The sequence below is a fragment of the Mauremys mutica genome, chromosome 10, assembly GCF_020497125.1.
Source record: "Mauremys mutica isolate MM-2020 ecotype Southern chromosome 10, ASM2049712v1, whole genome shotgun sequence".
Classification (NCBI taxonomy): domain Eukaryota; kingdom Metazoa; phylum Chordata; order Testudines; family Geoemydidae; genus Mauremys; species Mauremys mutica.
Genome location: NC_059081.1, coordinates 76,324,516 through 76,351,699, shown reverse-complemented (window position 1 = coordinate 76,351,699; position 27,184 = coordinate 76,324,516). Strand labels below are relative to the sequence as shown.

The 27,184-nt window shown below is 51.4% G+C and overlaps 1 protein-coding gene, 1 long non-coding RNA gene and 1 other non-coding gene across 6 annotated transcripts; 1 reads left to right on the top strand and 2 right to left on the bottom strand.

Annotated features, from left to right (window-relative positions):
- LOC123343435 (tripartite motif-containing protein 15-like) lies at positions 1-23,127 on the top strand. 3 transcript variants are annotated; one of them, XM_044978560.1, is made up of 6 exons: positions 1-33; positions 11,840-12,937; positions 13,197-13,219; positions 13,871-13,986; positions 14,680-14,721; positions 22,071-23,127. In XM_044978560.1, exons 2-6 carry the CDS (start codon positions 12,677-12,679, stop codon positions 22,583-22,585), a joined length of 957 nt encoding a protein of 318 aa, XP_044834495.1. In that variant the 5' UTR covers positions 1-33; positions 11,840-12,676; the 3' UTR covers positions 22,586-23,127. The 3 variants fall into 3 exon arrangements, with proteins under 3 accessions (XP_044834495.1, XP_044834494.1, XP_044834496.1); XM_044978559.1 differs by lacking the exon at positions 1-33 and adding an exon at positions 9,688-9,922; XM_044978561.1 differs by lacking the exon at positions 1-33 and having other exon boundaries at positions 11,491-11,935.
- Positions 1,403-26,908, bottom strand: LOC123343436. Of its 2 annotated transcripts, XR_006572239.1 has the most exons (4): positions 26,704-26,908; positions 14,654-14,744; positions 6,112-6,226; positions 1,403-1,448 (listed from the first exon to the last, which is right to left on the bottom strand). It is a non-coding gene; the product is annotated as an uncharacterized LOC123343436 (long non-coding RNA). The 2 variants fall into 2 exon arrangements; XR_006572240.1 differs by lacking the exon at positions 1,403-1,448 and having other exon boundaries at positions 6,093-6,226.
- TRNAL-CAA lies at positions 5,363-5,444 on the bottom strand. Its single transcript has one exon. It is a non-coding gene; the product is annotated as a tRNA-Leu (tRNA).
- Positions 26,909-27,184: the final 276 nt, after the last annotated feature.

Sequence of the window (27,184 nt, the reverse complement as noted above, 5' to 3'; positions counted from 1 at the left end):
CTGCTCCAGTAACAGAAGGAAGTAGAAGTCAAGGTAAAGAATAAACAAAGAAAAATACTGCTTGTTTACACTGACTGTGAAAGTGAAACTAAAAATCATGGCTACTCTGACCAGGCCCCTGGAACCTTTTGATGAGAATATAGAGCAGTGGCATGTGTATACTGAGCGTTTTGAGCTTTTTGTTATTGCAAATGACATTACAGAAGCGAAGAAGGTGCCAATATTCTTAAGTGTTGTAGGGGCTAAAACCTACTCCCTGCTACGCAGCTTACTACACCCTGTTAAGCCTGAGACTAAATCTTACAGTGACATTGTGGAAATCCTGGGGTCCCATTTTTTCCCCCAAACCACTGGTAATTGCTGAAAGATCTAGGTTCCACCAAAGAGACCAAAAGGAAGATGAAACCGTTGTACAATTTGTAGCCATTTTAAAAAAGCTAGCAGAACACTGTGAATTTAAAGAGATGTTAAATGAGGCCCTGCGTGACAGGTTAGTGTGTGGCCTCTACAGTGAAGCTATACTGTGGGAAGCGCCTACTGACAGAGGCTCAGCTTACCTTACAGAAGGCTGTTGATATTGCTGCCTCCATGGAACTGGCTACAAGGGAGGCACAATCCATCGGTGCATCCCCTAGGGTGCAAAAAGTGTCACAAGAACCGACCCACAAAACTGTGCAGAGTCAGAACCCTGCATACCCTAGAGCAGACCCAGGATGATCAAGGTGACACCTCAGCGCAAGAGGAAGTGCCACTGCATGTTTTGTCTTTGGCAGGGGGCTCACATGAATACTGGGTAACCCCGTTGTTGGATGGCAAACCTATACGCATGGAACTGGACACCGGTGCAGCCGTCTCGCTGGTCTCCGAGACTGTGTATAAAGAAAAGCTACAGCATCTTCCGCTTAAGGCAACAAAAACTGTTCTGAAGACGTATACGGGAGAAGCTGTGCCCCTGTTGGGCAGTATTGATGTTAAGGTGGAGCTCAATGGACAGGCGGCTAAATTGCCACTGTTTGTGGTGAGAGGTAACTACCCAGCCTTAAGGGGTAGGTCTTGGCATGGAAAGATTCAACTGAACTGGGCAGAAGTGCACCGGATGACTAAAGAAGAAACCAGTCTAACCCCTATACTAAGGAAACATGCTGCTGTTTTTGGAGATGATTTGGGAAGTATGAAGGGAATCACTGTGACACTGAACATTAAACCTGACAGTCCACCAAAATATCTAAAAGACCGAACCTTTAGCCCAGGGCAGCCAGTTTTGGCTCAGAATTATACTTCCAGAGCTAAATGGGTCCCGGACACAGTCATCACTCAAACAGGACCTGTTTCCTACACAGTCCGGACTGCAGAGAATCTTACCTGGCGGCGACATGTAGATCAGCTGTTGCCAGGTCATGCCAGTCCTCAGGACACATCTGCAGTTGACGGGTCTGACTTCACCTCTTCTGGTGAGACACCGAATCATGAATCACCTGTTCCTGACTGTTCTCCTCCATTAGTGCCGGCGGCTGAGATGCCCCTTTGCCCAGCACGAGCTGATACCACCTCCTCACCCGTTTGTGCTGCGGACCCTGAGCCCATGGTACTTTCGGGTGCAACAACACCAGAAGTTCACCGTAATCCACCCAGAGACAGAAGGCCTCCTCATCGGCTGGATCTTTAGCTAGGGTGAACCCACGGTTATGGGGCAAAATAATCCCCAGGGTTTAGCCGGGAATGGAGGCAGTCTACCCTCCTTCTCTAGTCTAGTGTGTGTTGTATTTAAGGGATTTTCTTATTAGGGGGGGGAGGAATATGTTGTGTATTTGGTTGTCATGGTTTTTGTTCCTATGGCAACTGAGTTAGATTATTAGGGGATAGCCCAGCCGGTTTCAGCCGGTTGGGTGAGCTCTGTGTCTGTAAATAAAATGGCAGTTTAGTTAGCTGTCTGCTCTCTGGCCTCAAGTGATTTCTTCTTAAACCGGCTGCCCCCAAGGATATAACACCCCCCTCCTCCCTCAGTGTCAGACTGGGGGGGGGAGGCCTGGCAGCCCCCTCCTCAGCCACAGTCTGTGTGTGTCACAGCAGCCCCCTGCTCACTCCCCCGTGGAGCCCCGAGCGGGGTGAGCTGGGCCTCTGCTTGGTTTGATCCCTGAAGGGGTTTCTGGGCACTAACTGGGACCCCACGTTTCTCCTCACTTGAGGAAATCCCTGTGAAACTCCCCCTTTCCCTGGGTCTTTTTCACACCCTCTGCCAGAGCCGTTCCCCACGTTTTCTCCAGTTCGGCTGGCAGCAAGTCCAGCGCGAGGGGAGGGGAGAGCTGCGATTTCAGGCTGTCGTGTTATGGCGGGATTGCTGCTAGGAAGTGACAGAACCGGCTAATTCTGAGGAACAAACAGGGGGACGGGGCAGCGCTACAGAGTCAGGGAGTCAGGGGTGAAAGTCACTTCAAGGACTTACCGGTACGCGGGAGTCCTGAGCCGGGGGGCGGGGCCTGGACCGGAAAGGGCGGGGCCTCGGGTGGAAGAGGCGGGGCTGTTAGAGCCCCAGGCCCTCTGAATCGAGATTTAAAGGGCCCAGGGCTCCGACTGCAGTAGAAGCGGCTGGGCGCCCTGCACCCTTTAAATCACCGCCAGAGCTACCAGCTGCGGAGGCTGCTGGGAGCCCCAGAGCTTGGGGCCATTCAAAGGGCCCGGGACTCCGGCTGCTGCTACCACAGCAGAGCCCTGCACCCTTTAAATGGCCGCCCGAGCCCTGCTGCTGGAGCCCCCGGGGCAGCGGCTGTGGCCGGGGTCTCCAGGGGTGATTTAAAGGGCCCAGGGCTACAGGCACGGCCGAGCTTACTCTCACTTGGGGGAGGGATAGCTCAATGGTTTGAGCATTGGCCTGCTAAACCCAAGGTTGTGAGTTCAATCCTTGAGGGGGCCACTTCAGGATGTGGGGCAAAAATTGGTCCTGCTAGTGAAGGCAGGGGGCTGGACTCGATGACCTTTCAAGGTCTCTTCCAGCTCTAGGAGATTGGTATGTCTCCAATTATTACCTCACTTCTGCAGGGAGCCAACTGGAGCAAATACAGGAAGGATTTCTAGCAAGGGCGACGTGTAACTAACCAGAATGAAGAATATTCTCTGCCCCCCTCGTCTAACTCTGGGCCTGACTCTCTCCCGTGCTGAGGCCCCTCGCCCTGTCTCTGGCCGTGTCCGGGGGCTTTATGCCCCGGTAGAGCCCTGAAGGTAAAGGTGTGATGTAGCCTCAGCCCCAACAAGACTCAGGCCCATGTCACTTTCATCCTGGGTTTCAGATGAGTGACCCCTAGAAGTTGGGGGGCCACCGGTGCCCAGACCATGGCCCGGCCACAGAGGCCCCGCCCCTGCTCATCCTCATCCCCCGAGGCCCCGCCCACTTGCTGTTCACTGCCCTCCGTCCCCTCCCCCCAGACCTCCTACCTGCCCCTCACTCTTCCCCCAAGACTCCACTCACCTGCTGCTTTCTCCTCTCTGCCCCTTTCCCTAAGGGGGGCTGCCAGGGGGCCATGGGGCCAGGCACCCATCACTTTTTCCTGCCTTAGGTGAGCGAGGGGTGGGGGGTCCCTGGGGAAGGAGGCGGAGCAGGGGCAGGAAGAGGGAGGGGGCTCGGGAGAACAGGCCCAGCGGGGGTGGGGCGCAGGCCTTGGGGGAAGAGGCGGAGGGGGGATGGGAGGAGGCAGAGCAGGGCATCGGGTTAAGAGGCAGAGCGGAGCCGGGTGCAGGCTCTCAAGTGAGCTACAGACCAACAGTGGTTCATAGTAACTATTCAGCAAGTATTTTACAAGACCTAGAACATTAGGGGAAATCATGACCTGCCAAGAGGCAATTAATGGAGAGAAGTAGCCAGATTAATCCCGTACATTGGATTGGTTGTACATTGGAGTCTCCTCGCTGTCGATAGCCACCTGCTCGGCCAATCAGCCCTGAGCCCCTCTGAGGGGCGGGAGGCTGAGGGGTCTCACCGGATGTCCCAAAGGACGGCCCAGGTCACCATCAGAGGGGATCACTCTCAGATCCAGCCCCACCTCTTGGTGAGGACCTCCCGCAATGAGAGCAACCCCCTCCCCCGCCCGCACTCCACACACCCCTCCTTGGTAGAGGGAGGGAAGCAGGGGAAAGGGAGAAAAGAAGCAAGAGAAGAGGCGAAAGGAGGGAGGAAAGAGGAAAAGGGAAACCAAAAAGGACAAACCCCAATGTCCCCAGGGATTCCAACCATCAAATCCTAGGTAGGAAATCAACTTCTGGCACCTGAAGCCAGTGTTTCCTGGGCCTAGAGTGCTGCCTGCGCCAGGTGGATCAGACTGAACAGGTTCCAAACCTCTCTCAGCCTCTTACCTTGTCAAAGGGAAGTTTGTTTTCGGCACAGTCAGTGGCAGGAAAGGAGAAAACTCCACAGAGGTTCCTCCTCATGCTCACAGCCGTGAATCCTAATTCTCTCTCAGCCCTCGAGGAGAGACCTCGCAAAGGAGACTTGTGGCAGCAAAGCCAGGGGGGGGGTCTCAGAGACTGGCCTGGCCCTGCACCTCGGTCCTGCCCGGCTGATGTCGGGGTCTCTCTGTGAGGTCACCCCCTCCCCACCACCTTTGCCCAATAGGCCGAGTTCCTGCAAAAGGCCTTTGTGATGTCACTGCCACACCCACCCCTCCCCTCAAAGCTGATGTCCTGCCCCTGGCCAGCCTCGTTGACAATGACTGTTCAGTCTGTGCATGGAGCCGCTACACAATAAAACATCAGTTTTTCATAAATTAGTAGCCTTAAGACCAGAAGGGACCATTAGAGCATCTAATCTGACTCCCAGCATATCCCAGCCCATCTGTGTATCACAATAGCTTCTTTTTGACTAAAGCACCTTCCTGAAAGGCCCCGCCCACTTGCTGTTCACTGCCCTCCGCCCCCTCCCCCCAGACCCCCTACCTGCCCCTCACTCTTCCCCCAAGACGCCACTCACCTGCTGCTTTCTCCTCTCTGCCCCTTTCCCCTAAGGGGGGCTGCCAGGGGGCCAGGCCCCCATCACTTTTTCCTGCCTTAGGTGAGCGGGGGGTGGAGGGTCCTTGGGGAAGGAGGCGGAGCAGGGGCAGGAAGAGGCAGAGAGAGGGAGGGGGCTCGGGGGAAAAGGCTGAGCGGGGGTGGGGCGCAGGCCTTGGGGGAAGAGGCGGAGGGGGGAGGGGAGGAGGCAGAGCAGGGCATTGGGTTAAGAGGCAGAGCGGAAAGGGGTGCAGGTTGAGCCCCCACTTCTCTGGAAAGATGACAATGGGCCCACAGAGGGGTGACTCGCCCCACATCCCCAGTGTTCCCCCCTGCATGGGCGGCCATTTGGGGGAGGCTCAGCCACCCCTGGCTAAAACACAGGCCTCGCTGTGAGCAGGATTTGAACCTGTGCAGGGAAAACCTCTTGGATTTTGAGTCCAACGCCTTAGCCACGTGGCCATCACAGCTGTGAGCAAAGCAGGCCCCTAAGGCCAGAGAAACGCCCAGGCCTGACGTCATCTGAACTGCAGAATTCAAACAGCAAACCTGGCTCCCAAAGCACCAGGGGGAATTTGGGGCTCTCGTTCCTTTGCCATGTGGTTAAGCACCAAACCAGCACCCTCCTGTGGGGTCTGTCATTGTTCCTCTCCACACTGTAACGATCGAGACAGGGAGAGGTGACCTGACCTGACCAAGGTCAGACAGTGAGGTAGAATCCAGCTCTGCCCCCCACCAGCTCCCGGCTCTATCTGCCAATGGACTGACTTTCTCGCTGGATTAAACTGTTTGTATTGGACTCTTTTCTCTATGTATAAACAGGACTAAGCCACAACTGGACTGTCCGACAAGAGAATGGGCCACGGCTCCCTTCCCCGGACCCTGGATTTCTCACCACTTCAGAGAAACTTGTTAGTGGAAAAATGAATCACATTCAAATGACTGCAGATTATGAACCGTTTGCTGTTGCCTTGGAACTCGGCCCCACCCAGCCTTTTCCCCTGAGTCAGGAATGATCATTTATTGGTTCACTCTGATTTGTTTCAGTTTTATGTTAGCATCTATTGCCACTAATTGGTCAGAGCCCGTCACTTCCGGAAGTCCGAAACGTTTCCCGCCTAGCTCCCTTCTCGGTACCTTTGATTTTCCTCAGTCTCCTTCAGAGCACCGGTTTTCTTGGCACCAATAACCAAGACTGATTTCCAGATCAGGAGACGTGTCCTCCAGCTGCTGGAACTTCCCTGTTTCACACCTAGAAAGAAACAGGTTTTTCCCCATTAATCATTATCATATTTTAGTGTCGTATTTTACTCTGAATTTCTTGCCCGTGACAAATGCTGAATTGAGGGACTGGAGAATGAGTCTCTGTGTATCCAGCCACAGACTAGCTGCAGCCCCAGCAATGGCTGTGCAAGCTTCCCCGAGGTGTCCCGTCAATGTGCTTCACCCCGATTTACCGAGACTAGCTCTGGGGACAGGATGAGTTCGGTCCCGTGGGCAATTCACTCCTCAGCCTCCATGCTTTGATGGCCAATAGATTCCAATGTTCCTGCTGGTCATTGTTCTGTGGCCATCTGCCCACCTGCCACTGGACTGAGATCAGCTCCCCTCACACCAGCTCATTCCTCACCGGTCTGTGAATGGTCACCACGTCATACAGACGTTTGTTCACTCCTGCCGGGGGCAGAAGAGAACCCAGTGCCCTGGAGGTGACAGGCCCGTACTGTGTCCCCAGTCAGGGCCATCGTCACTGCCCTGAGGTGGTGGCTGCTCTGGGGAGCTCACGCTGGCACCGGTGCAGTGGCCCCGCCGTTAGCTCCCTAGTGTAGCCGCTGAGACTCCCCACCCCCAGCGAGAGCCGTAGCCATGTTGGCAGGAGAAGCTCTCCCAGCGACATAGCCCTGCCCACACCGGCGCTTGGGTCAGTGTAACTGTGTCCCTTGGGGGTGACTCATTCACACCCCTGAGCGACATACGTTCTACCGACACAAGGGGGCGTAGACGCAGCCTGAGCAGAGAAGCGATTTAGAAAACAGATTTAGTTTTGTAGGAAATGCCGAAACCCGGGTTTTTAATAAACCAAAGCAGATTCCGACCCAGGTGTCACCTTCACCACGTTGCAGTTGTGCCCTGGGACAGTTGTGTTGTCTCAGCCTGTGGCCAGACTAATGGCGTGTGCAGGGGGAGGAGCCACGCCCCGTCTATGGGGCTTCTGGCATCCTCGAGGGGAGAAAGGAGAAAAGACGCTCAGTCCCCCATGCCACTCACACAGGGGGCGGGAACTTCTGTGGTCATTTAAACAGGCTCAAGGGCCCCGAAAGAGTGAAAGGTGTTAACGTGCCCCTGTCACCGTCCAACACTGAACGGGTGAAACAAAGCTGGGGGTTTGGTAGAGAGACTTCAGCCCGCTTAGTGCCATGGCAAACACACCTCTCACATCCCTGCTAGTGTGTTACTGAAACACAGAGAGAAACAGAGACAGAGTTAAAGCAATGGAAATGTAAAGTAGTCAGTAAGGCTTGTCTTTAACAGCATCCCCTGTGCCCTGTCTCTTTAGCTGGGAGAGTTTTTAGAAGGAAAGTTCCTTCTGTGACGGTCTCTTGGATGGTTTTGAAGAAGGTAACAGCTGTCCTGGGGAAATCAGAGAGATCAGCTGAGATGGGCTGGAGCTGTCACTGTTGTGGTGTCTCTTGTGAAAGTCCAATCCCATAAAGTCCAAGATAAGGCGAACGCACACAAACGGGGAAAGAAGAGAACAGCAAAGATAGAAGATGCAGCTTCTGGCTCTGGCCTAGCACAAGGCCTTGCCAGCCGCTCAGAGACCTAGCAAGCTTGTACCCCCATCGGGCTGCTTGGGGCACGGCATTTAGCTGCTTTCTGCTCACAGGCTTACAGCAGTGTTCAGAACACACAGCCTTGGCCAGCTAAGTCAGATTTTGATTGAACAGAAGCAGAAGGAGAGGGACAGGAAAAAGAAACTATAGGACTAGAACAGCGTTTAAAAGAGAACTGGATAAATTCATGGTGGCTAAGTCCATTAATGGCTATTAGCCAGGATGGGTAAGAATGGTGTCCCTAGCCTCTGTTCGTCAGAGGATGGAGATGGATGGCAGGAGAGAGATCACTTGATCATTACCTGTTAGGTTCACTCCCTCTGGGGCACCTGGCATTGGCCACTGTTGGTAGACAGGATACTGGGCTAGATGGAGCTTTGGTCTGACCCAGTACGGCCATTTTAATGTTCTTATAAAAATAGATCAGGAAGGAAAAAGACAGGCTGGGAGCCGGCGTTTGCCACAGCGTATCAGCCTTCGCCTGGATAGTCTTGATAAAGGGCAGAGCTACTCTGGTGGGCGCATCTGCCGACAGAATGCTGCAGACCGGGTCCTCGACCTCCTCCACCTGGAGGTTAATGTTAAGCACAACTCGCCTGAGGAGGTCCTGATGCGCAGCGAGGTCCACTGGGGGTGGGCTCGTTGACGATGCACCCGCCACCGCCTCATCCGGTGAGGAAGAGGATGAAACACCGGGGGCGAGGACCTCCTGGAGGAGCTCCTCCTGCTGAGGCTCTTGCTCCAGCTGCTCGGGTGAGGTGGTGGTAGGAGGCAGCTGTGCATCCAGCTGTGCATCCAGCTGGTGGAGGGCGACTTACGGTTGCCTCAGGGGCCCGACGGTCGGAAGGGACGGTCTGCGACAGAGCTATGGGAGCACCTTGGCCTGGTGATAAGCCCAAGCTGTCCAAAAGGGCCACTGCTGGACTCTTTGCGATTCAGAGCGGGAGTCCTGAAATAAACCCTCCGGCACATCTGCTTCTGGGTCTTGGGAGTAGTGGCTACCCGCCTGAGACGAAGCCGAGAGGTGTCGAGAAGGCCATGGTGGAGCAGATAGGCCGTGGGCCGACGTCCCCACCGACCTGGTGCTCTTCCGCACCGGGGAGCGGTGCCGTGAGGGACTCGGGTACCGAGAGCGGCTCCGGGACCTGCGACCGGGACGGTGCCGGGAGGTCGACCGTGACCGAGAGCATCGGCGTCGAGAGCGGCTCCTGGTGGAGCGGTGCCGGTATCAGTGCCGGGAGCTCGAACGACGTCGAGAGTAATAAGACGGCGAGCGGGAACGGGAATGGTGCCGCGAGTCCGACCGGCATCTTGTCAAGGAGCGGTGCCGGTACTGCGAGTGGCGGGACGAACGCGACCGGTGCCGGGATCTGGAACGCCGATGGGACCGTGATCGGGAGCGGTGCCGGTCGGGGGCACTGACTGAAGGTCGATGGATCAGGGCCGGTTTCCCAATTGATTGGATGACCCGCACCGGCGGTGCCGGGGGTGGCGGCGGTGCCGCATCCGAGATCGCGATCAAGTCCCTCGCCACTTCACAGACCTCCGGCGTGGATGGGACGATCAACTCCACCGCGGCAGGTGCCGGGGAGATAGGTGCCGGACTCGATGGCCCTTGGTGGACCGGAGTCGACGGCAACGGCTCAGCAGGCAGTGCCATGGCTGCAGGGACCGGCCGGTGCGGTGGAGCCGTGCCCTCGTGCCGCACCGCGGGCGGTGCCGGGGCGGCAGGGGTCTTAGACTTTCTCGCTTGAGGTGAAAGCGAGCGGTTCTGGCCTGACTTGGAAGCAGGCGTCCGGTGCCGAGGTGTAGTGGCCGCACCGGTGCGGCCCAGTGCCGAAGAGGCGCGCTTTGATTCCGAAGGGGTTGCGCTCGGTGCAGAAGACGGAGGGGTAAGAGCTGCCTCCATGAGGAGCTGCTTAAGTCTAATGTCTCTCTCTCTTTCTTTGTACGAGGCTTGAACGACTTACAAATTGAGCACTTAGCCGATAAGTGTGACTCCCCGAGGCACTTCAAACAGGAGGAATGTGGATCCCCTGTAGGCATCGGGCGATGGCAAGCCGAGCACAGCTTGAATCCTGGGGAGCCGGGCATGAGCTCCGGCTCCGGTGCGGGTAGGGCCTAAGCCCCGAGCCCGACTAACTCACTAAACTGTAACTAAACTGTAACTAAACCACTAAAAGCTAACTATCTTATCTAAATTTAACGAATTTGAGAACTATTTACACAACAAGAATAAGAACTATCAGAGAATGCTAGGGAGGTGGAGGTCAGCTACGCTGCACTCCACAGTTCCAACGACCGACACGGGCGGTAAGAAGGAACTGAGGAGTGGGTGGGTCGGCTGGGGTATATATCCGCAGCCATGGTGGCGCCACTCCAGGGGGCGCCCAGCCGACCCACTGAGTTGCTAGGGTAAAAAGTCTCTGACGAACGTGCACGCAGCGCGCGCACACCCTACATGGAATGGACATGAGCAAGCACTCAAAGAAGAATGAGTGGCTGGGAACAGAAACCGGTTCTTCTAAGGCCTAGGCCAAAGCTCCAGCCACTGGGCCATGTTGCCTCCCCGACAGATCCTGCTTGTAATGAAGTGTGGCCATTTCAAGGCCGAGGCCTTGATGACAATCCCAGGCCCAGCAGGGAGCTGAGGTTTCCCACGGGGGTTCTGAATTCCCGTATTGCTCCCTGAGGGGTTAATACTCAGAGGTCGACCAGCACTAGGGGGGTCCCTGAGCCAAACGCTGTGCGGACCCCCAGCACCTGGAATCCAAAGACAGAAGGGCCCCAGAGCGCGGATACCATTGGGATTAGACCGGGTTGCAGTCTGAACTGTGTTATTGTGTATGTGGCCAAGCACCAGCCAAAGGTGTTAGCGGAAACTGTCAAATGTAGGTTTATTGATTCACCACCTGTCAAGGTTCCTTCCCCACTCTGAACTCTAGGGTACAGATGTGGGGACCTGCATGAGAACCTCTAAGCTTAATTAGCAGCTTAGATCTGGTTTTACTGCCACCACCCAAATCCTTTAAGAGTTATTTGGGAAACTCTGTCTACCTTCCCCCCAGACTATCTCCCTCCCAGTAGCCTTGAGAGACTTCTCCACCCAGTTCCTGGTGGACACAGATCCAAACCCCTGGATCTTAAAACAAGGAGAAAGTAACCATTCCCCCTCCTTTCCCCCCACCAGTTCCTGGTGAGTGCAGATCCAACCCCCTTGAATCTTAAAACAAGGAAAAATCAATCGGGTTCTTAAAAAGAAGCCTTTTAATTAAAGAAAGAAAGGTAAAAATCATCTCTGTAAAATCAAGATGGAAAATAACTTTACAGGGTCATCAGATTCAAGGAGCCCAGAGGAACCCCCTCTAGCCTTAGGTTCAAAGTTACAGCAAAGAGAGGTAAATCCTCTTAGCAAAAACAAACATTTACAAGTTGAGAAAACAAAGATAAACTAACATGCCTTGCCTGGCTGTTACTTACAAGTCTAAAATATGAGAGACTAGTTCAGAAAGATTTGGAGAGCCTGGATTGATGTCCGGTCCCTCTTAGTCCCAAGAGCGAACCACCCCCAAAACAAAAAGCACAAACAAAAGTCTCCCCCCACCAAGATTTGAAAGTATCTTGTCCCCTTATTGGTCCTTTTGGGTCAGGTCTCAGCCAGGTTTCCTGAGCTTCTTAACCCTTTCCAGGCAAAAGGATTTTGGTGTCTCTGGCCAGGAGGGATTTTATAGTATTGTACACAGGAGGGCTGTTCCCTTTCCTTTATAGTTATGACACCACCATGTGACTCCAGCTTCTTGCTGGTTTTACTCAGTGTAGAAAGAGGACAAATAATTCTAAACTGTCTGAATAGAAAACAATCCTAGTCTCTGTTAATGAGGTTTGATTTTCTTGTGGTTCCTGATATCATGGACCCTGTAGAGCTGACAGTCACCTACAGAATCTTGGGTTGCGATGGAAAAACACCCCTCTCCACAAACACACTCTGAACTCTCAACATAAACTCACTCAAATCATTTATGTTTCTTCAGGAAAAGGTTCAGGCCTATTTGGAGACTCTGCGGGAAGAGAGAGAAAAGCTGCTGGGATTTAAAGTGATTGGAGAGGGAAAAACCTGGGAATATCTGGTAGGTGCCCAGTGCTATTAACCTGCAGAGACTTGCAGTGGGAGGTCTGTTGTGAAACAGACTCCTCTGTGGCCTTGGAGAAAGTGGACTTGTGTGTGTTTCTCCATGACCAGGGATTGCTATGTTAGATTCATGTCTGCACACACATACACTGGCCCTGCGAAATCCTCTGCCTGGATCAGGACAACATGTTCTGCAGAATCTAAACTTCCATTCCAGTTCATTTCTAGCCCTTGCGGCTTTCACAAAACTCCTCCCAAGGTGAACTGACCTATATCCCAGGCAGCGCCGTCTGCCTGAGTCTGCAGGCATTTCTTGCCTTGTTTAATTGTTCAATTCTTTTTTCTCCCCTGGCATCTCTGTCAATGTAGTGCTGAGTCCTGCCTCCTCTGCTCTGGGTCTGGATTAACATAGACCTCTGATAACACAGTGTCCCGCCCATGTTAGTCATAGAAACTTCCCATTGAGAGATATTAGGGCTGGTGAGAACTAGGGTGAACAGAAGTCCTGATTTTATAGGGACAGTCCTGATATTTGGGACTTTGTCTTGTATAGGCTTCTATTAACCCCCACCCCCATCCCGATTTTTCACACTTGCGGTCTGGTCACCCTAGTGGGAACGTGTTAGAAAATCCTCTCCCTGTTAACCACAGGGTAAAGTCAAGTGTCAGACACCTTAGAGTTTGCAAAGAAATTGTGTCTCCTGCACATTTTGCACTCCATGAAAGGACCCTAGATTCTATGTCCCTGGCCTGCCATTTTTTTTTAATAGACCAGACACAAGATGAGAGGCAGAAGATTGTGTCTGAATTTCAGCAACTGTGGCAGTTCCTGGAGGAACAAGAGCAACTCCTGCTGGCCCAGCTGGAGAAGCTGGACAGGAAGGTTGTAAAGATACAGAATGACAATGCCAGTAAACTCTCTGAGGAGATTTCCCGCCTCAGTGAGCTGATCAGTGAGCTGGAGGGGAAGGGTCAGAAGCCAGCGAGTGAACTCCTGCAGGTGAGACTAAGTTAGAAAGATCCCAGATCCCACCGCAGGGACAGGACAGCTCCTGAATCATGGGCATTGGGGTGCAGCAGTGGGAGATCTCAGTGTCACTCGTAGATATAAAGGTGACATTGAGTCAGCAGATCCATGGCCTGGGCCCCAGGCCAAGCTGCTTTTCCTCATATTTTGCAAATTCCCTTCCCTGGGATGCCCAGTGGATGGCGTCATAGCACGTGGGACTAAGGTTGTTTTTCTGTTTATTCCTCTCTAGGACTTCAGAAGCACCGTGAGCGGGTACGTGTCTCTCTCACCCCCCTTGTACTTCACGGTGCTGTGAAAGGGCTTGGAGAGAACATTAACAACACATCTCCACAGGGCTCTACAGCAAAATGTGTGAGGCAGGGTCACTTTTTGGATACACATTTCTCTGATCAACTTAACCCAGAGGGTCTCAGTCTTTTATAGAAGACTCTGGAATATCCATTCAGTGGGAAAGACTGACCTAAAGTATTCCCATGAGATGTGTCATCCTGGGGGACTGGCTGCTTCAGGGTTCTGGAGATGCAATACGAGCCCTTCATCCCTGACATACTGGTAATGATCAGACCCTGCTCAGCAGGGATCAAGTGTCTTTTCCACTGGAAATCTGTCTGGAGACCTGTGTGGAATGAGCTGGTTTGGGTGCAGCTGAGGTCTCAGTCTACTACCTGAAAGAAAGATCTCATAGCACGATGCACACAAGAAACATGGAGAGAATTGGCCCTGGAGACTTGGCTCCTCCTCTGCTGTGTGCAGGCCAGAGCAGAAGAACATGAATTGGGCTTTTGGGGGAAGGTGGCACAGCCATGGTTTGTGCTGCAGGCCCCGCAGAGCAGGGACTTCCGCTAGCCAGGAATGATGGCGAGTTAGTGACTGAAATGTAACAATGAAATTCTCTCTCCCCAGGTGTGAGGCGGGGAAGTTCCAGCAGCCCATGGAGATTTCTCTGGAGCTACAGAAGAGACTCAGTGATTTCTCCCAAGAAAATATTGTTTTAATGGAGACTTTGAGGAAATTCAAAGGTACTGAGAGTTGGGATCTAGGATGGGAAATCACGGTGTGTCTCTGAGACTGTGGGAGGAGTTAGACTCTGGCCAATTGGTTAATAATTAGGTTATGTATCTATTTAATACAAAATGGAAAGTCGTCAAATTGAGCAGATGTAGCAGGGGCCCAGGCCCCAGGATATCTCACGTTGATCCATTTAGAGAGCTTTGGCAAAATCATTAAGGTAAAAATATAGCACAGCTTGGGGTATCTCACTTTCTCTCTCCCAACTAACAACTCGAGCACAGGGCATGTGCTCGAGAGCAGTTTAGAACCCAACATTTCTGGCCACTTCTGAAATGTGGACCCAGCCCTTCATTGTGCTCTGGACCCATACAGCAGCTGGTGTGGGCCAAAAGGGAAGGCGTAAATCCTGGTGAGTCCCTCCAGCACAGGAGCCTCTTGTGTGAAACCCACAGCAGCTGGGAGCTGCAGGGGGCCGTGCAAACAAACTCTCTTGCTGCCCACCAGCAGATTACCCTGATGGGCCTCGTGCCAAAGGTTTGTGACCCCTGAAATAGAAGGTTTCAGATTAGTTATTATTAAAGAGGTGGGTGTGGCTCTGCTTCGCTCTCATTAGTAAGACATAATTATGTCAGTTGAGAGTGGGGATGTTATAAATATGACAGCATGAAATCTCACCTCTCTTTTATCCTTTCCATCTCCAGACACTCTGCTATCTGAACCAGAGACAGGAGCACACAGACAGGGTAAGATTGCAGGTGCAGGTTATCTTTAAAAAAGGAGAAAATTTCCATGAAAACATTTCCATTAATTTGAAGCTAAAGTTTCCAACCAAACCAACACCGACCAGACTTAAAAAGAAAACATTCACTGCTAAGGAGATCCCAAGCTGAAGTCGCACAAACAGTCCTGACACCAACCTTAGTGCTCAGTTCATGCCCACGCCAGTGAATAGAAACAGATAGTGACCAACATCCAAACCCCCTTAACTCTGACCCTGGGGTTTTCATAGACATTCATAGGCCCTTTCAATATTAAATTGAGAGGAATGCGTAGAGAGCACTCTCCCCTTAGGGCAGACACATCCCTCTCCTTTACCCTGGCAGAGGGGGGTCTCCCTCTGTGACGTTATGACTGTGATATAATATCTCATTGAAAGGGGAAAGGGCCAGAAAGAGTTAATTAACTCATAGACTGACCTGACCCATGGGTGAACCTTGAGGACGGGTTAGGAAGATATGTAAATGACTAGAGCTTTGAAATGCAAGTCTGCATTGTTAGAGGTAGAAGGGGAAATGTTTGCTCAGGTCTTGGGATGCAAGCAAACAAGTCTTGTCTATTGCTATAGTTTTAATTCAAAGATCAAAAAAAGGAATATTAACATTTATAATGATACTTGAGTAAAATAGTATTATTGTCTATGTGTCTCTTTGAAGGTTGTGCTAACCTGTATCTGAACTGTTTAATGGGTAAATTACTCTGTGCTAATTGCCAGGATGTTTGGGAGAAGGAATTAAGCCTATTGTTTTCTCAGGCCGAAAGGCTGCTGGAAATGTATAAGAACCCTGGGACACGATCCTTCTTCATCTCAGATCTGCTTTGGGTTTCAAGAGGGGGAAACCTTAAGCCATAAGGATTGAGATCACCAGTCATTGACTGGAGCCACCCTGAATATGGAACTTGGACTATAACCTCTGGACTATTTCTAAAAGGACTTTTGGCAACTACAAGCTCATCTCTACTGTGTATCTGAACCTCAAGAATTGAATTCAAGACTGTCTGTAGATTAATCTTTTAACCAACACTCTCTATCTTTTCTTTTTTAATAAATTTTAGCTTAGTTAATAAGAATTGGCTATAGCGTGTATTTTGGGTAAGATCTAAGTTATAATTGAACCTGGGTATGTGGCTAATCCTTTGGGATTGGAAGAACCCTTTCTTTTATATGATGAAGTAAGATTCTTAGGAATCATCATCATATCTGACAGGTGTGTCTGGACGGAGGCCTGAGGCTGGGCACTTTAAGGGAACTGCGTGGTTTGGACTTCTAAGTGACCAGTGAGGTGCTGTAGAAGCTGTTTTGTGCTGGTTGGTAAATCTAAGTATTGGAATAACCACCAGCATTTGGGGTTTGTCTGCCCTGTTCTGTTTGCAGTTCACCCTGATTGAGTGACCTCAGCTGGCTCCCACGGGCAGCACCGTCACAGTGGCGTAGTCGGCAGGATCCACAGAACCAGGTCAATTAAGCTTTGGGTCAGAACCCCACGCTATCCAAATTGGAATTTTGGTATTGAGAGTTTGGTTGGTTAAGGAGCAGTTGCAATGGATGAGCAAAGAGCATATGAGGGTCTTGACAAAAAAGCCCTGGAAGATTTGTGTTCAGGAAAGGGGATAAGCTTTAGAAAGAAAGCTACAAATCAAGAAATGAGAGATCTGTTAACGGCCAGTGATCAGGAGGCAGGAGCACGGCCCTTACCTGATGCTACAGAAAATGCAGAAACAATTAGAATAAATAAGGCAGCAAATAAACTGCAACTGGAGCATGAACAGAAACTAGCAGATCTTCGATTGCTGGAAAGGCAAAAAATAGCTGAATTCGAAAGAGAAGCTGCTGAAAGAGAGAAAGAAGCTGCTGAAAGAGAGAAAGAAGCTGCTAAAAGAAAGAAGGAGGCTGATGAGAGAGAAGAAAAAGCTCGTAAGGGGCGTCTGGAATTACTGGCTGCTGAGGAAAAAGCTCGACAGAGGCAACAGGAGCTGGAACAGGAGACCCAGAAGATGCAACAAGAAACTGCCAGACTTCGGCTCCAAGTCAAAAAAGCAATGGAAGAACAGCAGAAACTGTATCCTCTTGAAAATCCAGTTTATAACTGTGTGGATATGTGGTATTACTCTGGGCAGTTTTCTGTGTTTAACCAGTTTTGCTATGGCTATGCAGAGGGGGATTCTAACCTGGTGGGAAATAGCTGTTTGTCTGTGAATGAAGTTTCTGAATGTCTGTCTAATGTCTCAGAAGTGAATCTGGAATTAGATCAGGAGCAGAAAAATCTCATTGGTGAGGAGAATATTTCTCAGAAGCAGATTAAAGTAGGTGGTCAGGTGAAAGCCCTAACTGAGGAAAGAAAGGGTAGATCTGTGATGGGTGATGGATTGGTGGCTAGTACAGCTTGTAAAAGTGAACCTAAAATGGGTAACTGTGATTTGCTGGAAGTAGCTCAGTGTAGTAAAAAGAGCAGCAGTTTATCTGTTGGGAGAGGCAATGTGCCTGGCAGGGAAAGTCTGGATAAGCCTAGGCAGCCTTGTGAGCTGATGGCTTTGTCCAGTCAGCAGTTTGGGAAGGGAGGGATAGTGGAAGATGAGTGTCCCTGTCCCTTACCTGTGTCCTGTGTGGAGAAATGTGACAGTGAAGGGAATGTGCCTGTGTCTGTCAGGGGTATTGACTTGCCTATGGAGGGAGCTACCTGGGTCTCCAAGCAGTTGTCTGTGAACAGCCCTGTGTGCTGGGACCAGGGAAGTAACATTCCAAGCTGTGTGTCTAGTGGAGGAGAATGTGTCTCCAGCTTTTCTGTGTCTGTGGAGCAGACAGAAGGGGCCTTTCAGCCTGTGATGGTTGAGGGTGATTCAGTTGTCTCGGAGTTGGTTGTAAATACAGCTAAAGCCCAGGAGGGGAATGGTCCTGAGTTTGTGTCTGCTGGGGAGAATGGCACTGTGACTAGGTTGCATCCAGTTAGTGTCTTAGCAAAATCCCAGAGAACAGACAATTCTGGTGCTTGTGGTTTGCCAGTTGCTAATGTGTGGTTGGAAAAGGGTGCAGCAACGCTGTCTGATCAGGGTGATATCCCAGCCAGGGCACAAGGAGAGCATGAAGGTGATTTAATTGTGTTACCTGCTGGCAGTTTAACAACTTGTAACAAGGAAGAAATAATTCCTAAACTTGTGGGTGTTGAGCCTGACAACATGCAAGTTGCCAGTGACTATGAGGAAAGTTGCAGAGGGAAGGAGAGAACCTCTAACCTTTTATCTAGTGAGTCTATGAGTTTGCCTAAAAGGGAATTGTCTAGAAATCTGCCTGAAGGGCCAAAGGTGATCATGGATGTAAGTAAAACCCAGAAAGAGTCTGTTGTGGCTCAGGAAAGTGTTCCTTTAGAGCAAGCCCTGGGTGAAGAGGGTAAGAGCAAAATTTCTGTGAAAGGTAAATTGTTGCTTAGAGAAGCTGCTAAGGAGAGAAATCCTCCTGGTAATCTGTGCAAGCAGTTTACTGCGACTGAAGGGTGTGAAAGTAATTTAATCAAAAAAGTTTCATTTCCTAACAGCCAGAAATTTTCTGTTGTGAATGGATCCACTGACTTTCCTTTTGAGAGATCCAGTGTGGGTAGCTTAGAGAAGGTCTCAGATGGAGTAGAAGCTGTTAAGAAAGTTGAGCAGCCATATAACCAGGTGGCTGTGTGTGGCCAGCCTGTTGGAAAGACCATGGTGTTGGGACAGGACTGTCTCCATGCTGATTCTGTAAGTAACCAGTCTGTGCTTCAGGATTTAAAAAGAAATTTGGTTACTGGTGTTTCAAAGCGAAACAGTTTTATGGCTAAATGCTTGAGGATGCAGGGGAAAGCAAGTGAACTCTCACCCTCAAACTATTTGGAATTGTGTGATATCTCTGTAAAACAAAGTCCAGCCTTGGAATGGGTAGCAGCTAAAAATCTAAAAGCTAGTGTCTGTGTTGATGCAAATTATTTGGCTGGCAGGGAGAAGAAAGACTTGCTAATAGCTGTTAGCAAACAAAGCCCACCCCATCAGCCAGTGAATTCTGTTAAACAAAAGAAATCAGGGTTTAATCCTTCAGGACAAGGAGAAAAGAAAAAACTTAATTTTGCAAAGGAAAGCCACAGGGTAACCCTAAAAGGCCCAAACCCCAATGGTATTGAGCCAAAGGTGTGGCATAGCAAACATGATGGTAGATGGACACCTGCAATAAATTTGTTGTTATTGCTGATGGTAATGTTTGTAACTAATGTGTTGCTATTACCAAGAAATGTAAAAATGTACAATGTGCCTAATCTTATGGTAAATCCCTTGAACATGTTAAAAGTAATGCATAAGAACCCACTTTATGTTAAAAGGCCTGGTTATACTAATGTTTCACTGTTAGTGCCTATAAACAGTCTTGGAACTTTTCATAGGAGAAAAGACATTCCAGACCTAATGTGCTGTGTTAAAAGGGAAACTGAGGCACACTACCATATTGCTTGCATGGCTAAATGCCAAGATTCCTGTACAATGAACAACATTAATATCTACATTGGTTTAATGTTAATTGGGTTCCAGGCATTTGCCAAAGCTTGTATAAATAAAATAGCTAGTTTCTTTAGCTCTTGGCAAGATCACATGAAACATACAGGAACCCTGCTGCAAGAGCAGATCCAATCCACTATTGTTCTAACCAAGTTTTACCTTAAGTTCATAAAAAGATTCAATCATGTTATTGAACATGAGTTGGGTAAACCATTTCTGTTATACAGTGACATGGCTTCTAACCCAATACAAGCTGTAATAAAACAAAACCCAGGATGGGGAGCTTTTGGGATGCAGTCAGTGATGTTTGTGTCATCCCTTCCTGCATCAATTTTGCGTTGGGGGTGTGACGTTATGACTGTGATATAATATCTCATTGAAAGGGGAAAGGGCCAGAAAGAGTTAATTAACTCATAGACTGACCTGACCCATGGGTGAACCTTGAGGACGGGTTAGGAAGATATGTAAATGACTAGAGCTTTGAAATGCAAGTCTGCATTGTTAGAGGTAGAAGGGGAAATGTTTGCTCAGGTCTTGGGATGCAAGCAAACAAGTCTTGTCTATTGCTATAGTTTTAATTCAAAGATCAAAAAAAGGAATATTAACATTTATAATGATACTTGAGTAAAATAGTATTATTGTCTATGTGTCTCTTTGAAGGTTGTGCTAACCTGTATCTGAACTGTTTAATGGGTAAATTACTCTGTGCTAATTGCCAGGATGTTTGGGAGAAGGAATTAAGCCTATTGTTTTCTCAGGCCGAAAGGCTGCTGGAAATGTATAAGAACCCTGGGACACGATCCTTCTTCATCTCAGATCTGCTTTGGGTTTCAAGAGGGGGAAACCTTAAGCCATAAGGATTGAGATCACCAGTCATTGACTGGAGCCACCCTGAATATGGAACTTGGACTATAACCTCTGGACTATTTCTAAAAGGACTTTTGGCAACTACAAGCTCATCTCTACTGTGTATCTGAACCTCAAGAATTGAATTCAAGACTGTCTGTAGATTAATCTTTTAACCAACACTCTCTATCTTTTCTTTTTTAATAAATTTTAGCTTAGTTAATAAGAATTGGCTATAGCGTGTATTTTGGGTAAGATCTAAGTTATAATTGAACCTGGGTATGTGGCTAATCCTTTGGGATTGGAAGAACCCTTTCTTTTATATGATGAAGTAAGATTCTTAGGAATCATCATCATATCTGACAGGTGTGTCTGGACGGAGGCCTGAGGCTGGGCACTTTAAGGGAACTGCATGGTTTGGACTTCTAAGTGACCAGTGAGGTGCTGTAGAAGCTGTTTTGTGCTGGTTGGTAAATCTAAGTATTGGAATAACCACCAGCATTTGGGGTTTGTCTGCCCTGTTCTGTTTGCAGTTCACCCTGATTGAGTGACCTCAGCTGGCTCCCACGGGCAGCACCGTCACACCCTCATTGCTCTTCTCCAACATCCGACCTTTCCTTAGGCCAGGGCTGGGCTCTCCCACGCATTGCTTCATGGATTGTGCTCCGAAATTCAGACAAAAAGAGGGCAATCCCTAGGCTCATGCAGACCAGGTGAGAGATTTCAGGAGAGATTAACTTTCACTTCAGAGAAAAAAATGCATGAAAACAGTTTTATAAACAAATAGCTAAAGACACAAACCAAACCAACACCGACTGTGACACCCCCCCTCCCCCTGAAATGCAGAGGAGATCCCGCGCAGAAGTCACACAAACAATCCTGCCACCAGTTCTTCCTCCGCTAGAGATACAGTGTCCCTCTGACGCTGCCACCTCCTCCCTTCTCTCTTCCCAAGGCCAGCCCCTACTGACCACTCTCTGGGCTGGAGTGGTTCTGCCCCTACGCCCTGTCCCCTCCTCTTCGCCCAGGCCAGGGACAGGAGGATGGGCTCAGCGTGCAGCTTCCCCCTGGGTTTATATCTGGTGCCTCCCTCCTCTCACTCCCCTCTGCACAACGTCAGGTTCCTCCTCTCTCACCCTCCAAGGCGCAGCCCCAGCAGGGGAGGGGGGAGAGAGGCAGTTTCTGAAGCCCTCACAGCAGGTCCCAGCAGCCGGGAGAGGAGCTGCCAGGGCATCTCTGCTGGGTCCCAGGCACTCAGGGCAGAGGAGCAGCTCCCCAGGCTGGCGTTGTAAATCAGAGACCAGGTGCTCTCATCTCTGTGACCCTTTTCCTCTCCAGACCATAGGCGCCAACTTCCCCCAGTGCCGGTGGGTGCTCGCGCCCCCGGGCCCCACCCCGACTTCACCCTTTCCCCACCCCCATTCCAACCCCTTCCCCAAAGTCTCAGCCCCTCCCTGCCCCTATTGGACCCCTTCTCCAAATCCCCGTCCCGGCCCCACCTCTTCCCCGAGCGTGCTGCCTTCCCCCTCCTGCCCCCTCCCTCCCGGCCGAGCGAAACAGGTGCAAGTGCTGGGAGCTAGGGGGGAAGCGGGCACGCGGTGCGCTCAGGGGAGGAGGCGGAGCGGAGGTGGAGGTGAGCTGGGCAGGGGGGTGGGGAGCTGCCCAATTTTTCAGAGCGCCCACGGAGTCGGCCCCTATGCTCCAGCCTCTGCCATCTGAGCTAGAGCCAGCTGAGGAGCAGGGGGCTGCAGCCTCTGTCACCAAATGTGAATGTACAAAAGTGGGTCCCATTGCCCAGGCTGAGAACTGCAGTGACGTCTCTGCTCGGTGTCAGGCGCCCAGGGCCGAGGCAGCTCCCTGGGATCCAGGCCTGTCCCAGGGCTGCTGGGGAGTGTGAGAAATGGTCCCCGCCTCCCCCAGGGCTGAGCTCTGCCCCTCACGCTCTGATTCTCTCTGTCCCCAGTGACGGTGACTCTGGATCCAGACACGGCTCATCCCCAGCTCGCCCTGTCTGAGGATCGGAGACATGTGAGATGGGGACACGCCCGGCAGGATCTGCCCGACAACCCTGAGCGATTTGACACTGAGCTCTGTGTGCTGGGCTGTGAGGGATTCACCCTGGGGAGACATTGCTGGGGGGTGGAGGTGGGGGATGGGGAATGCTGGGCTGTGGGGGTGGCCAGAGAGTCTGTGAGGAGGAAGGGCTGGATCGGTCATAACCCTGAGGGGGGGATCTGGGCTGTGCAGTGGTGGGGGTGTCAGTTCCAGGCTCTCACCTTCCCTGAGACCCCCCTGCCCCTGAGCCGGGTCCCCAGAAGGATCCGGGTTTCTCTGGACTGTGAATGGGGGCAGGTGGCATTTTTTGATGCTGATAACGAGGCCCCGATCTTCACTTTCCTGCCAGCCTCTTTCACCGGGCAGCGAATCCGTCCCTGGTTCTGGGTCTGGACAGGATCCTGGCTCAGACAGTGTTGCTGAGACATGGGGGGGATATCGCCCTGGAGTCTCACACACCCTTGTCTTTGTGACATTGGAAGTTTCCTGTTTCCTTCAGGCTTTCTGCCATGCAGTGCCCACGACCCTGGCGGCCCTGCTAGGTGTCTGCCCTGCCAAAGTATGGAAAACAGGGGGTGGCTTCTCTACCTCCGCCAATCTCATCCACCCAAGGCTTTTGCCGCCGTATGTCACTGTCCTCTGGCACAGGAGGACTCTGGGAATTCTGGCTCAGACAGTGCTACTGAGACATGGTGGGAATAGGCCAATGGGCATGAAAAAATGGGTGTCTCTAATCACAGTCATCCTAGTCTGTGATACTGGAGGCCTCTCATCTACCTAGCCTCTGGCTCATCTTCATGACCTTGGAGGACACCTGTCTACCCAACCCCAATATCTAATCTCTATGACACTCCCCCTCCCTCCCTGCAGCCCCAGGGATGGGAAGGGCTGGGGGGGGGTGAATAACTCCTGGAGCTGCTGCAGGTGCATAGGGTTCCTGAGGGGCATGTGTGGGGCTGCAGGATGAGAACTGATGGAGGGTCAGGGACAGAGGTGATGTGGGGGTTGGGGCTGTAACTGCTAGGTGGGCTCGGGGACAGGCAGCTGTGGGGGTGGCAAAGACACCAAATTACTTGTGATTTGGGAGGTGTGGGGAGAAGGGGGATACTCTGCACCAGCAGGGAGCCTGGGAGATCGAGACCCGGTCCCAGGGACTGGCAGGTGTGACCTCCAGGCCCCTGGGGAAGGGATGCTGTGGTGAGGGGGCGGGAGGCGGGGGAGGGCATGTCATTTGGATGAAGGTGAGCTGGCTGCGGGGAGGGGAGAGGCAGGTTTCATCAGAAGGGAGAGAAGAAATCAAGGGGGGGGCAGGAAATAAAGTAAAACAAGAGTAAATCGAGAAACCTGGGGAAAGGTGAGGTGGGCAGCGAACTAATGCGAAAAGAGTGAAAGCAAGTGGAGACACTTGGGGCAGAGGGGGAGGAAGGGGAGAGAACTGGGAACCTGAGCTCGAACGATCTGTGATAGGGAATGAAAGAGATTTGGGGCAGACAGAGAAATAAATGGATGGAGAACAGCGCTAGCTAAAATGATGTGCAGAACTGGATGAAATAAAAGAAAAGGGAGAAGGAAAGAAAACACGAGAGGGAGAGCTATAAAATCTTTCTGATGTGTGACTGTAACTCGTTAACGGAGTGAAAGTAAGCAGAGGGACTTACTGGTACCCCAGGTCCCTCCTGGGCAAGGTGGGGGGGGGCTCTGGTCACTGGAAGGGGCGGGGCCTCTGGTGGAAGGGGCGGGGCTGGGGACCAGGAGCCCTGGTGCTGCAGCAGCAGTAGCCAGGAATCCTGGGACCGTGGCAGCGATTTGAAGGGTCCCCCCAGAGCTGCTGCCCCTTTTGCTACCCACATCAGTGGCCCTGCCAGGAAAAAAAAGGGCAGCGACGTTAAAGCAACTCAGCAGCGCTTTAACATCGGCCGTGTGCGGGCCGGTACCGGCAGCCAGTTCTCATTGGTGCACTGTCCCATTTTCACCTCTGCTCATTAATTCCACCCCAGAGTGGATTTGCAATATTTCCACTTTAATGCCTTTCAGAACAATACTTCAATTTTTTTGATGTTTTTCCCACATGGTCTTGTTATGAAAGTTCCCTTCCAGTTCCCTTTAAGCCTGTCATTTACTTTATGTATATAAAGCATATAAAAGTGTTTCCTTGTTTATTTCCCTTTCATTTTCCAGATGTGAGTTTTGAAGATAGTCATGGAATTTTTTTTCTCCTGAACTGGTTGTGTCACTGCACTCTAATGAGGATATGCCTGTATGTCACTCTGGGTTTGTCTACACTGCAATGTAAGCCCAGGGTCATTGGGTCTGGAGTCAGCTGGCCAGGGGTGACAGTAACGTAAAGTACTTGACGGAGTCCTGAGCGGGGGTGTGGCCTCAGCCAGAAGAGGCAGGGCCTTTCCATATTTAGAGACCCTGAGGCTCTGGCTGTGGCTGGGAGTCCTGGCAGGGCCGGTGCAAGGATGTTTCGGGCCCTAAGCGAAACTTCCACTTTGCCCCCCAACCCCCCGCACCTCCGCCCTGAGGTCCGCCCCCCCCCGCGGCAGCTCCCCCCCCTCTGCCCTGAGGCGCCCCCCTGCCCCAGCTCACCCCTGCTCTGCGCACAAGCACGAGCACCAGCACCCTGAGCACGCCGTCGGTGCTTCACTTCTCCCGCCTCCCAGGCTTGCGGTGCCTAAGCTGATTGGCGCCGCAAGCTTGGGAGGCAGGAGAAGTGACGCAGCTATGGCATGCTCGGGGAGGAGGCAGGGCAGGGGTGAGCTGGGGTGGGGAGTTCCCCTGCATGTTGCCCCCCCCCTTACTTGCTGCAGGCGGCCCTCCCCCCAAAGATCTGGCCGCTGCGGTCACTGTCGAAGAAAATGGCACCCCCCAAATCCCAGTGCCCTAGGCGACTACCTAGGTTGCCGAAATGGTTGCACCGGCCCTGGTCCCAGGGCCCTCAAATCACCCCGGAGCTACCAGCTGCAGAGGTGGCTGGGAGCCCCGGGGCTCAGGGGCAAATTAAAGGGCCCGGGGCTCTGGCCTCCGCGGAGCTCCAGGCCCTTTAAATCACCGCCGGAGCCCTGCCACCGCTACCCCAGGGCGGCAGGGCTCCAGCGGTGATTTAGAGGGCCCAGGGAAGCCAGTCTAGTCTGGCACAGCATACCAGTTCTTGCCGGTACACCGTACCAGCTTACTTTCACCTCTGCAGCTGGCACATGTCGGAGAACCCTGGGCTTGAGCATCTACACTAACCTAGGCTCAAATCTGGGGCTCTGGTGTCCACACTGCAGCATGTAGACCTCAGTCCAACCAACCCTATCCCAGATTCCGACCTGAAATGTGGCCGCTGTGGCCCTTTGACCATGTTGCAGAGTAGCAAAACTTTTCTGCCCACCCTGCACTGTGGGAAAGCCTCCATGAGGGTTCAAATCTTAATATACATCAGACAATCCACACAAGAGAGGGACCCCATAAATGGTTGGATGGTGGGAAAAGCTTCAGTTCTAGCTCATACCTTCCTAAACATTTCAGAATCCACATGGCACTGTATCTATAAATGCCTCGACTGGAAAAAGTTTCATTGATGATCAAACCTTGCTTCACATCAGAGAGAGAACCGATAAATACTTGGAATGCAAGAAAAGCTTCAATAACTGCAGGAAAAGATTCAGTCTGAGCTCACAAATTATTCCCCATCGGATAATTTACACAAGAAAGAGCTTGAAGGGGTACCTTCATTTGGTGCTCACACAGCATCAAGCGTCAGCAAGTCCATACAGGGAAGAGCCTCTCAGATGTCCTTAGCCTAGAAAATGCTTCAGTTGGAGCTAACACCAGATTGGACATCAGAGACTCCTCCACACAGGAGAGAAATTCTCTCGGTGCCTTGACTAGGCAACATACAAGTTGTCAGTCTCAAAACACACAAGTTCAGGAATCATTTCCTTCTGGTTACAAATTTCCACACTGTCAGTGGGCAACAAAATCAAATCAGTTTTATGGTTTCTTTGTGCCCTTGCTAGGGTATCAACTTGATTAGATAAAGTTGCTACACCCTTTCCCAGCAACACACTAAGCAACAGTACCAGAGTCATTTGTCCTCTGGGATCTTGTTAGTTACAGTGTCACTCTCCCTAGCAGACACAAATTTAGGACCATTCCCTTTCTGGGCGTTAGTTGTAACCAGAACCAACTCTGAGACAACTGCACTGCTCTCAACCATCACAGGCTGAGAGGCACCTTCTCTCTGCTCCACAGACAAAGAAGAGCTGGAGAAACCTTCCCCTTCACCAGACACACAGCTTGGGATATCCTTTCCCTTGTCCCAGCACACAGGACTGTTCACAGACAACTGCTTGGAGACTGGGGTAGCTTCCTCCATAGGCAAGTCATTACCCCTGACAGACACAGGCACATTCCTTCACTGTCACAATCCTCCACACAGGGAACAGGGAAGATATAGGGACACTCATTTTCCACTAACTTTGCCTTCCCCAACTGGTTAGACAAAGCCATCAGCTCACACGGCTGCCTAGGCTCATCGAAACTTTCCTTACCTTCCTCTCCCTTGTCCCAGCACCCAGGGCTGGTTACAGACAAATACTGGGATAGTGGGGTGTTGTGTATTTGGTTGTCGTGGTAACAGAATCTTGTTGTTGCTCTGGCAACTGAGTTAGACTATTAGGGGATAGCCCAGCCAGTTTTGGCTGGTTTGGTTAGTTCAGTGTGTGGCAATAAATGGCTGCTCCAAGGTTTACAGCTCTCTGTGTCTCCAGTGATTTCTTCCTAAACTGCTGCCCTCAAGGATATAACAACGTGGCGACGAGGGTGGGATCTCTGTTCTGCCCCAGCAACAGAAGGACGTAGACGTCAAGGTGTGACGATGCGGTTCTGGCGGGACCCAACTGAGAGTGCCAAATCAGGACCAATTGCTCAAACAGGGCAGTCACAGCCCTAGGCTGGGGTTTTTCCACCTCTAGGGCAAACCAAACCAGCCAGACAAAAAGGACTTTGGTCTCACCCCACTGGCTAACCACA